The 12,665-nt window shown below is 35.4% G+C and overlaps 1 protein-coding gene across 7 annotated transcripts in view; it reads right to left on the minus strand.

Moving 5' to 3' along the window:
* Positions 1 to 12,665, minus strand: part of PHKB (phosphorylase kinase regulatory subunit beta) — an 86,247-nt gene that overhangs the window by 72,750 nt on the left and 832 nt on the right. For 2 of the 7 annotated variants that reach the window (XM_086757786.1, XM_086757785.1), the window contains exons 2-3: positions 4,000 to 4,089; positions 1,835 to 1,973 (exon numbers count right to left, since the gene is read on the minus strand). In XM_086757786.1, the coding sequence (XP_086613912.1) occupies positions 1,835 to 1,973; positions 4,000 to 4,089 (229 nt within the window). Of the gene's footprint in view, positions 1 to 1,834; positions 1,974 to 3,999; positions 4,090 to 6,038; positions 6,057 to 10,736; positions 10,871 to 11,573; positions 11,694 to 12,665 lie in introns of all 7 variants that reach the window. The other 5 variants (XM_086757788.1, XM_086757787.1, XM_086757789.1 and 2 more) reach the window with 5 other exon arrangements.

Raw genomic sequence — 12,665 nt, forward strand, 5'->3', positions numbered from 1 at the left:
TGCAAAATTAGCAAGTTAAGAATTTTTTAAGCAGCAGGATTCATTCTCAACTTCATCATAAATCCAGAGAGCACTAAGAAGCACACATAAAAGCTATGAAGTTTTCACGTTGCAACATCTTTCCTCTATTCACAACAGCAGTGCTTGTTTTCCTACCATGCTCTCAACAGATTTAGCTTTCATGAAAGCGCACAGTAGCACTGGCATGAGTCAAGCACAGTAATCTGCATGTGGTAGATGACGCAGCCTTCCACATGAGTCTTCTATCTTGGCTCATTTCTGATTTTAGCCGTTAACTTAATTTCAATTATCAATCTTTGCCCATCAAAGAAAATTCTTTGTGCAGCACCGGAAGTTCAGGGCCCTGGTTCTGAGCATAACTGGAAGAAACACAAACTATTTATCTTGCCACTTATCCCATTCTTCAGCCTGCAACGAATTTCATATATCATCTTCTATGATTCTGCATATTGGAAATTAAAGACTGAATAACTCAGGCAACATTATAACATGCTCTCTTCTATGAGCTGCTAAAAACTCAAAACAATCATCCTTGCCCCTTTTATTCTTCCTTCTCATTTTTTTCTGGTTTTTGTTTTCAAATGCTTTTATTTCAATAACAGAAAGAGGAATTTAAAGAAAGATGCAAAGATTTCAATATAAGAAATGGAATTAACTATTACACATTCTAAATGTTAATTTCCTTATAATTTTTCCTGATTTCTCAATCCTTTGAAACCCAGTAGATCTCAGGCATGGCATCTCCAGAAGTAAACATAGATCTGTCTAAGTCTTCTCTTTCAAAAAAGAATAATTTTGTAACAACATTTAAAAAAAAAATATTTTTAATAACTGTTTGGGTTTTTTTTCAGATTGGTGTCAGAGACATAGAAACAAAAGCAATAAACAAAGACTAAAAAGAAACTCAAAGCTTCTTATCTTTTAAGTAGATCATCTTTACTTCAAGAGCAGCCCCTCGTATTATTTCTGGCCTTTCTGCAAAATACACTAGAATTTTGTCCAAGAGTGTGATCACTACCTCCATACAAGAAGTTGGTTACTTAAAAGAGTAAATTATTCAATATTTGCACACCGTCTTCTTTCTTAAAAACACTGCATTTGAGTTATCATCACTTCTGTCTATGTTTTCCTGAGTGGCTGGGGTAGCAAGGTTGGAAACAAGGAACACGAAATCTCAGAAAGCAATTTCCATAGTTATTTGTCCTAACGGAGAGGGAATTAATAAATTATTATGGGAGGTAACTCTTTGAGAGTTCTTAAAAGTCATACTACACCACACAAATTCCTAACCTCCTTCTCTAACGAGTCAACAGTGGAAACAGAAGAAACAGAAAATAAGAAGAGCTAACAACTGAGACTGCCCAGCCTCCGCACCCCTGGAGGATGACAGTCAAATGCACTTCCCAAACATGCATTTCTCAGCATTCAGTGTCGGGCGAGTACCCTGACTGTTACTACCTGCAACAGGCCTGCTTCTGCTCTGAACTCTCCCGCAACATTTAAAATGAGCAGTATTCTTTGAGTACAGTTTGCCACAATAACCTTTACTTCTAACAGCATGCATTAATTCCTCCGTTTCAGAATATTGGTACCAATTAAATTACATGAAAACATGTTTACTTACCAAAAGAAAAGTGACATTTTTTAACCTAGTAGCTACATAAATATTTTTATTGAGGTTTGGAAACATGTACCATCCCTACGGGTTTACAAAACTCTTTTTGATAAAGGTTTATCTTTTAAAACATTTTAAAACAACTGTATAACAGAAAGAATGTAACGTGGCAGAGACGCGAGTTTAGAAGTTGTTCACCTGTAAGCAAGGGCCAATGCCCAGGCACACGCAGCGCAGTACAGACTGTCATGTACTTTTGCTTTTCGGTTGTCCCCATATGTCTTTGTAGGAAACAGACCTGTGGTTGGACTCTGATGAAGCAGCAATGTTGACTTAACTGCAAAAAAGAAAAAAGAAAAAGTGGTATTAACAACACTTACTTTTCTTCTAGTTTCTATAGAGATTTTCAGGAATAAATCAAGATACAGACAACGTGTTACAGCATGTACAACATAAAACAGAAGAGAACGAAAGGCAAGGAGAAAGAAAAAAAAAACTGTCATGTTTTTTCAGTCAAATTAGACCTTTTTGCAAAAAAATCAGCATTCAAAACTATTTATATGGCTCTGTTCAAGTAGAACTCTGTACAGAATCTCCACCATGCAAACAGTAATTTCCCTTTTACAAAAGGGAAAAAAAAAACGAGGGGGCTACAGGATGCCAACTGCCCCTCCAAATAATTTAAATAGTTGAACTCTGCAGAACTCTACATCCATAAAAATGGAATTTTTAACTTAGGTCAGATGATCATACCAATATGTTTAAAAAAGGAAAGGAATGTAAGTAAGGAGAAATGATGACTGCAATTATTTAACTCAGCACCTTGACATAACAATAGAAAAAGACAGTAATTTTCAAATTGTCAAAACTGAATTAGAAAAAATACTATTACTTCAATTTGTTTTGCACTCTAATATTTCACATTTTGTGAATTGTTTTCCTAAAACTGTAAAATAACCAGCGTGCTACGGGATTGAAACTAGGCTTAATGTCCTTAACATGACTCTTCTAGCAATAATCTGTCCATTACACGACAAGAAAGCAGGTTTTTTCCAGAATGTTATCAAGTATCAATTTTAAAAAGCCTCCTTATTGTCTATGTACTATAAATTAAGTATTTTAAATTAAAATTACAAGGTTTTATGGCTTTTTGCGCTATATTCTTCAGTGACTTAATACCTTATAACAAGAACTTGGATAAAATGTTGCCTGAAAAAGTCAATATAGATAATTTTTAAATGAAGTATAAATTTGATAGTAAATTGAACAGTCACCTCCTCTGTAAGAGAGATAAAAGCAACCCACCTATAAAAAGCAACGCATCTATGGATAGACCAGGCACAACTCAGAAACTTCACTCCAAAAAGCAATTTGAATTAAAGGAGTTTCATCGCACATTTTTAGAATGATGGAAAAATTGTTCATTATTCTGTGCCCTTGTCTGACTAAAATTTAAATTTTAAACAGTCAATTGCACAGCCATCAAAAAAAAAAAACTGATTGTAGAATACAGGCAGGACTTTATTATAACATAAACCCTTCCAACACCCAAAACAATCAAAATAAACTACTGTTTCTTTAAGGTGGCTTAAAATGATCTCATAATAAAAAGAAATCCACTAAAGTTGGTTTAAAATAAGTTAGCTAACAGATAAAATTTCAGCACAAAAATACAACATGGCACGATTAATAACAACAAAATAACTTCTCACTGATCAGCAAACTGTTTTAAGTACTACAAGAAAGCTTTCTCACATTTAAATGCTTCCTCAGCTGTATCTGGCGAATGGCACAATACTAGGCTACCACTTTATCCAAAATAGTTCTAAATTCAGTCTTACAGCTGGACTGGATTTCCAATATACATTTTCAGCAAGAAGTGTAATTCAGCCCTCCAGTTTCTGGGACCTTCAAACACCCAGAAGAAATTTAGGAAACTATCCTCAAGCAGGAATAATGTAGCAATGATATTTAATATGTAAATATCAATTCCAGTTCATATCTGGGTTAGTTCAAGCATCAAAAACTGTCAGTAGGTTACTTTTACCCCTCCCCATCCAAGACCATCAGATGCCACTCAGAATCTATTCTACTACCTGACAAATGCAGGTGAAAATTTTGAATACTATTTACAGATCATTATTTTTGAAGGAATGCATGAAATATCCAAATACATGCATTATATTATCACAGGAATCTTATGAGAAATTGTAATGACAGAACCCTTTACCTCTCAGAAATTAAAAATCCTTACTAAAGACTGCAGATATTATTTAAAGACAATTACTGTCATAACCATAACTGTAAATATTTTAGTAAGTTACACTGAAAGTCTTTCATGGTGGGAACAACTATTAACTTACCAATTCTGTAATAATGATCTAATTTATCCCATAGACTTCCCCCCTCTGGTTTTAGAAAGTTAATACTTTTAAGTGGCTCATAAATCGAACCTAAAAAAAAAAAAAGAAAAGAAAAAACAAAATGAAGATCAGAATGCATTTCTTAATACTACTATGGCTAAAAATTACTGCAAATTTTTTTTTTCATGTTTGTTATACAAAAGCGTATTTTATTTCAATTCAAACAAAAGAAGATGTAATTTCTATAATCTCAGATAATAGATTTCTATACACATTTTTTCTGTCCACACAAACAAGACCTACAACTGGATCTCCAATGCCTTGTAGCTGTTCAGCTACAGCAATTGCTACAGTTTAGTTATGGAAGATGGCCTATTAAGAACTTTCTAGGAACATTTTCTTAGAAGGTAAGTATGCTACAGACAGATTTCCTAAAGTTATGTAGAAAAACAGAAAGAAGGGTGAGAAAAGTAGCCCAAATTTAACTATTACTTCCCTACCTGCCTTCTAAAACAGTGAACACGAACAACATTATTAACGTTTTACCTGTCCTAACCTTGTTTTCACCCACCACCAGAATAAGCCTAGGTGATTCCATGTCCTGAATCTAAAAAAGGGTTAGCTTTTCCTCACATACTACCAAAGCTTAAACAACCTGTCCAACAGATGAAGTCCCCAAACTACCTATATTTCCAAGAAATACAATGCTATCAAATCCACATCTTTCCTTCTCAGTGTCCCACATACTGACTGCTTCCCTATTTGCACCGGAAAAGTCCATTTTCCTGAGAGCTGAAATGAGCTACCTACCAGAAAGACAAGATTTCTTTAAAATTACTGGGGTAAACCATTTCCAATTTCTAACTTAAAAGCAACATACTGCTTTCCTTCCATAAATCACTTTGGCTTTACTCAGTTTTCTGGATGGCAAGATCTCCAACAGAGCCACTTGACGACAGGAAAAAAAAAAAAAGAGAATTTCCCCTGTCCGGACCACAGGCCGTCCTTCTGAAAGGCTCGGTGAAACCACCTGCCAGGGACGGCCAGCCAGCCGCGCAGTTCTGGCAGGAACTGCTGCTTTCACACTCCCGGCACATGTCTGGGCATTAGACAGGAGGCTGTCCATGCGCAGGACTCTCATCCAAACAAAATGAATGTGCATAATTAACCAAGTCCCGTAGTGGGGAGACTGGAAAATGTTTCTTGCCCTCAAGAACTCAAACTGCACCCCACAAACTGGTATTACTTTTGCTTTGCAATACAGCAGTTAAAAAAAATCCACTCCCTCCTGTGGGTCTGTCGCGCGTGGATTCTGTCGCAAAGTTTAACAACATATCTGAGCTTCCCCCAGTGCCCTTTCCTGTCCTCATCGGGAGAGGTTAAGTTACAAACAACGTGTGCATGTGGGGAAAGGGCCTAAGCAGGAAGCACAGAGAGCCCAATTTATTTTAGTTGACAAAAACAAACAAACAAATCTAAAAGAAATAAAGTTGTTCTGCAACAGGAAAGAAAAACTTGTTACACCTTTTGAATCTTCTGTTTAAAAATCAACATTCTGAACCCAATTTAAATGGATTTTTCAAAGCAATTTTATTTTTGTACCACTTTTTGCCTAGGAATTCCTGCCCATTAGAAGATTCGTAATGTATGCTGCTATATTATTAATTCAGTTACCTTGCAAAAGCACACAATACAGCGACCTGCCGTAACTGTAATTTTGTAAGGTGATTCAGTGAAAGTAGGATGGAATATGCACAAGAAAAAATCGTCAGTAAGTCACTTACTGCATAAAAAGTAGCAACTTGATGAGAAATATTTACTTACTAGATTTTGAAAGGCAAAATAAAGATTCTTAGATTTGTTAACTGTGTAACACATACATAGTACACTGTCCTTTGCGTGTGAAAAAGGTTCAGAACGTCTGGTTTTTTACAGACTGTTAACCCCATTACTGCACCATGAAAAACAGCTGAGTATGCACAGGCACACACACAAGTCAAAAGTTTCTAAAATAAAATTGCTCTAATTTAGATACTTACCAGACAACCTGTGACCTTCTGTGGCCAACAGAGAAACAAAATAAAGTTATCATAAACAAAAAGTATCTTCTTCTATTTCAGAGCATTCAAAGATTTCAACTTTGTACAGGAAGAAGAGTGAACAGAATAAAGAGTGTGAAAATGTTAAAGCAACACCACCTACAAACTAAATTCTTTTAGATGTTTGAAACTTTACTAGCAAAAATAAATCAAAACAGCCAGAGTAGACCGCTGACAAAACAAAAAGGTGAATTCAAAGTTCAAGAAAATTGACAGAAAGTAAAGTTTTATGCCTTTAAAGTTTTCCTTACTTGTTTAAAGAAACACTCAAAATCAGAATTTTCCATACACTCTTCATTAATTCCTCATTAGTATCTATACAGTTTGTGTTTTGCTTGGATGTCTACAGCATTCCACTGGACAAATCGTGGCAAATTATGTTTCATTCCTATCACAATCTAACCAAAAGCAAGAAACAGACAGGACAAACACGAAGCTAGCTGCTCCTTCCATGTGGTTATGTAGAGAGACCATAACCTAGCAGAAACTATTTTTAGGACAGCTAAAAAAAGCCTATCCTATACTCTTTTCTAAAATCCACTTAATAGTTAATTTCAGCAAGAGAAAATCCTGCCATAGAAAGCTATTTTCAATTACATATCTAAAATAGGTTTCAAAACTGAAAAATGATAGCAGCAAGACTCTACAACACTTAAAAGAATGACACATGCAAATCGTACCCGTGAGTTCTCAGTTTGCACCTTAGGATTCAAACAAACAGAACGAGGATATTCATTTCAAATACTATTTTTCATAAATATGAAAAGTATGAGTTTTATTTTAGGTAAATAAGCAGATGTGCTAGGAAGGGATGTTAAGAAGTACTTTGTTGATTTGGTATTTCTTCAGCTGTATACCAGTGTAGCAATCCTATACCAAATTTAAATAGGGTACACAGTACTTCAGATTTTCTTCCACAGACAATGAAGTATCCCCATTACTTCCTTATATCAGAAGTGGGTTGCTGCAAAAACCAAACAGATAGGAAATCAAAGTGCTGCTTCCTGAATTAATATATTTAATATCTGCTAAGAGAACATGCAAAATCCTTATCCCAAGTCCAATTAAACCCCTGTTTGTTTTCAGATATTGCACTAACTAAATACACTATAGACATATTTTGGATGGAAAATGAATCTTCTTTCATTTCCTACCACTTACAGGTTCCAGAATAATAAGATTTCACCATGCTTCAAGTCGAAGAATTACGAAAAAGGATGGTAATTTCTTTTCAAAGAGAGAACAGGAAGAAATCTGAAACAGCCCAATAACTGATAACAGATATCAACTACTAGTGCAGAGCTAAGGTAATAAACAGACAAGGTACTAGCTAAGACATGGAAACTGTAAGTAAACATTATCTAGCAGATGAAACTGAAACGTACAATTCCAGGAAAAAAAAAAACCCTACATTTTAATTATCTCTTCTCAGCAGAGCACAAAACTGAAGGAAATTAAGGGAAGTTCTCTGAGGTAAGCTATTAGCAGTGTAAATACTTATGTGTACACAACCTCTGGAGGCTGAGAAAATTGTGTTACTCTGATGTTAAAGTACCTTCCCATCCACTTCATTTTTATTCCAATTATACTTGAGATTAGCATTAATTGCTCTTCAGGGAGGAGCTATGAACTGCCCAGATGTTTAGATTTAAAAGCTATGGCCAACATTTTGAAACCTTGCGCCTAAATTCGTATATAAAGATGCTCTGAACACTCACATATCTTTGAAGATGGTGGCAATTGTAGATAATAAAGAAAATCAGGAATCAGAATGGAATTCTGGACCTAGTCTGTGCAAGAATATTTGCATATTTCAACAAGGATAGATCATTCAAATTTCTCAAAGTACAGAATTTAAAAATACCGAAGACACGCTCCTTTGAAGTTTAATCACAAAAAAAAAACGGAAGCAAGAATTTTATTTCCAACTTTACACACGCCAGAAGAATAAAATAAAAAATTTACTTGTACAATCAAACCAGCACAGATCAAACAAAAAAAAAAAAGCTGAGAATACCAGATTTCTTTCTAGATGTTGATGAGAATAAAAACTGACCAGTCCTTTAATGCAACACTAGTTCTGGATGTAATCCAACACTTAAGATGAGAAAAAAGTTCTGGATCTCAGATCACAGTAACTTTCATTACCCAGTATTAGCATGGGCATCTTCACGTTACAAAAGTCATTTGGACCAAAGAGGATTTTATTTCCTCACACAGCAAAGTTTAAGCAACGATATCATATGAATAAATCATATCCTCACAACATCACATTTCCTTTCCTTCAAGAATTCTCCCATAGTCTTCCCTGAGCTCTGATTTAATACAGTACTAGAGAAAAACACTGCTGGATACAATACAGTTTATTCGAATAGTTGTCTGCCATGAAATACATCTGCTTTTAAGTCCAAACCCATGTAGTTGAGCAAGATGACATCAGAAAATAATTTTCAGAAGCACTTCCACTAAAGGGAAAATTAACTCCTCATATATGTAAATATCTGAACTCTGACTCCATTAACTTAACATGTACCAACTATGCTGTTGCTGGTGGGGTTTTTTAATCCCTACATACAGGAGGAAACTATGATCTCATAGCTGCTCCTGCTTTGAGCAGGAGCTGGAGTAGATGATCTCCTAACCAAGCTGAACTGTTCTACAAATCAATGAAAACATGGAAACATGGTATGGAAACCCCAGGTGAGGGGCTATGGGAGGATTAAGGAAAAGGTATTAAGGTGTTCCTCTATTTGAATAAACATTAGGAGTAAATACAAGGTACAAAGTGTTACCTAAGTTGAGTGATGACAATACCACAGGTAAAAATGAGTAAAATCTTGTAATAGTTTCATTTAAATATTTTTAAAGCGATAAAACTTTTCAACTATTATTTATCAAGAAAAATAATGTCTTACACCATGCACATCCAAAATGCACATTTAAAAAAAAATACATGCATACACACCAAGCTGATGTGCTAACTTCAAAACCATTGATAAATCAGGTGAACATACAACTCCTCTTGGGTGTATGCCTCTGGCAGTCTGCCAGCTACCACCTCTACAATCATTTCCTTACACAGGATTCTTCAAAACATACAGACACAAACTGTCAGTATCTTCCTAAAACAGTTGTCACTTTTCAGCTCAGGTGACTGGTTCTCACATCTGGCCTGTTGTGACAGGACGAGGGGAAACGGTTTTAAAATAGCGGGAGGGAAATTCAAACTGGACATAAGGAAAAAATTTTTTACACTGAGGGTGGTGGAGCACTGTCCCAGATTGCCCAGAAAGGTGGTGGATGCCCCATCCCTGGAAACGTTCAAGGCCAGGTTGGCCGGGGCTCTGAGCAACCTGATCTGGTTGGGGATGTCCCTGCTCCGGTTGAGGATGTCCCTGCTCCTTGCAGGGGGGTTGGAATAGATGGCCTTTGAAGGTCGCTTCCAACCCAAACTGTTCTGTGACTCTATGATTCATGTGGAAAGAAAAATATGTACCAATTCATTTTGTCCTTTCTCTGTTTCCTAATTATCTGAAGTGATTTCTCTCTACAGTATATTATACTTAATGCAAATTACTGATTTCAGGATTCGCAGCAACTAACAACACACAGAAGTTACCACACACCAGAAATACAACATTGACCATCATGCCAGTACACAGGAGCTTCACAGAACCAAAATACACCAAAATGCCAAAGTCTACCACACAAGCCTTGTAAATGCTACAAGCAAAGCAGGAAACCATTCAGCATATTCAAGGCAATCATTGCCATTTTTGAGAACTCAAAACAATAGCTCTTAAAACTACTGAAAATGTTTATTTTGCATCATAACAAGAGAAACATGAAGTATCAATACAATAATTAGGAAAGAGTAATTTTTTTTATTACAGTTCAACACTTCACATGTCCTTTGACACTAAGAGAGGCAAAACAGAGATGCCACAGGCAGGGCAGAGCAGTTCTAGGGACTCAGTTACGGCAACAGACAGCTGAAATCTCCTTACCTGGTTACTCTCACTAGCACTTGTACTGCTTCTGCGTTTCAACACAGACAAAACAAGAGTCCTATGTCATCTTCCCCAGATCAACTAGCTTCACATAGGGACACATTTGTTCCAGTCAAATTCTTTTCAAAATATATTGAGCTAAATCAGTAACGGTCTTGACAACTTCAAATATTCTAGCTTCTGTTATACCTTAGGAGAAGCTGTGCCAGGGGGCTTTATTTTGCTTCTACTTAGTTTCCAAAAGTCAAGCTTTGAAACAATGACTGACTTATTGAAAATTTTACTTCTTTTCTCTAAGCCAGTCACATTGGGTTTTTTAGGAGTGAATTCTAAACACCATTCTTAGTGCAGCTTTCACATGACTGTCATCTTAAAAGAGACATTTCAGTTCAGAGATTGTCACACTGAGAGATACTTCTGAGAATATAAAAACACAAACAAAATAGGAAGATCTGAACAGATCCCAGTTTTCAGAAATTTTCACTGAAAGAACTCAAATTTTTAAATTCTACTGTACAGTGCTAAAAATCTGCTAGCACAAATACTGCACGAAACACAAAACAAACAATTATTTTTTGTCAAGTTAAATAGCCACAAAGAAAAACAAATCACAGAACTGCACACTTACCAGATCTTAAAAAAGCATGCGCAGAGGTTCTGTCATCATCCAAACTGGCCATTTCAAATTGGTGCAGCTAATCACAAACGTCTCAGGCTAAGCTACAGCAATTTTCAAAACTGTTTAGTAAATGTTAAAGGCAACTAGCATCAAATTAAGTGAAAGCAATGTTAGCGGAATTATTAACATGACAGAGTGCACAGCACAAAGCGTAATGAAGTTTCATTACATTTTATGTTTCCCTCTTCTACCCTAAAAATTGGTTTTCTTTTGCTTTTACTTCAATAAAACTTATTTGAGTTAAAGGACACAGTCTACACAAAGTCCAACTTTTGGAGATTAGACAGTAGCTTTATTATTCAAAAGGAAATTTGCTACTAAGATCAAAAGGTGCTGAATAATTTAATATATTTCAAGACTAAATAAAAATACTTATTTAACTAGTGCACATGAAAATGCTAAATAATAGTAAGCATGGGGAGCCAAAATTCTGATTCTGCATAGTGCTGCTTTTATCCCATGTGAAATACACAGTTTCTTGAAGTCATATATATTGCTTATGGTACCGAATATCTCAGTTATTTGAAGTACAACATCTTCTAGCTCAGAATGGAAAATAAGAAAATACTGTTTCTAACTATGATGACAATTTTTTTTCAAAATCTTTAAAGAAGTTTGCTTTTTAAAGTAACCAGAATGTCAGGGGTTGCAGTCTGGCCAATTACTGAATATCTTTATAATATGCTCCTAACTGTAAATTATCACAGTAGCAACAAATTAATTTGTTTTTACTGGCAAAAATGTAGTTCAGAATTTAATGTACATAATCATGAAGATATGGATTACCTCCTACAGGATAGGGTCTTAAATGATACTTTGCTGGCGGCTATAAGCAGGAATCACTCATGCATTTCACCCACATGACTCTATACTCCATGTTCACTACACCTTACTCCAAGCATCACGCTGAGGGGGAAAAAAAAACAAAAAAAAAATCCTAAACCAAACAGTACTGTTTGTAAACTGGAACTCTCCGGCATAAACACGAGTCAATTTGGAACAGTATGGGGGAGTTCGAGCCACTTTCAATAACTATACCACCCATGACTCTTTCTGGCAGTGCCAGAAAGGAAGTATAAAAAAATCTTAAGTTGTACAAATTTCAACATACTTATAAAGATATTGGGAGTAAATTTGAGAAACAAATGAGAACATGGTTTTCATTTTTAGATAAGAAAGTTACCTGAAAAACTATATATAAAATTTTATTTTTAAATTAACTTTTATCAGAAAAGTATTTCAACTAAAATCACCTTGATTTCTTCAGAAAATAATTTCTTCTGTTACTATTTAAATGACAAAATCTCTATGAATAGAAGAAGAAGGAAGCAAACTACAATAACAATCTGTCATTATCACAGACACTTTCTTCTATGTTTAACAAAAAAGTAGAAGGCAGCAGCAGTTAAGAAAAACTCAAGCATTTAAAATCTTCCAAATGCCTTCTACAGTTAGAGGGCCTGGTTCCGTCCTGCCCGGGAATCCCAGCGAGCGTGCTGCCCTGTGACTCTGGACTCGCGTACTGCAAACACGCAGGCTCCAGACTTCATTTTGTAGAGCTCTAAGGCTATATTTGTAAATCAATTTTCAGAGAACAGTACCCTGAAATCATAATTGGCCACAAAGTAACAACTCATTTATTGGACAGTCTTAATCATGGTATTTTGCAACTATTACACGTAAGTAGAACTTTTAAAGCCAAAGGAATCAGATTAGCCTTTAATCAATCAATTATCTTTATAAGAGCCCTCATAAAGCCCAGTTTTCTTTTCATGTTGTCTGATCAGTCATTACCACAACAGAACCAATCAAATATGCAAATAAGGAAATAATGATTGAATTTTACAAGCACATATGACATATAAATAAACACCACAG

Source organism: Chlamydotis macqueenii, chromosome 13 (genome assembly GCF_036417535.1).
Source record: "Chlamydotis macqueenii isolate bChlMac1 chromosome 13, bChlMac1.mat, whole genome shotgun sequence".
NCBI classification, from domain to species: Eukaryota; Metazoa; Chordata; class Aves; order Otidiformes; family Otididae; genus Chlamydotis; species Chlamydotis macqueenii.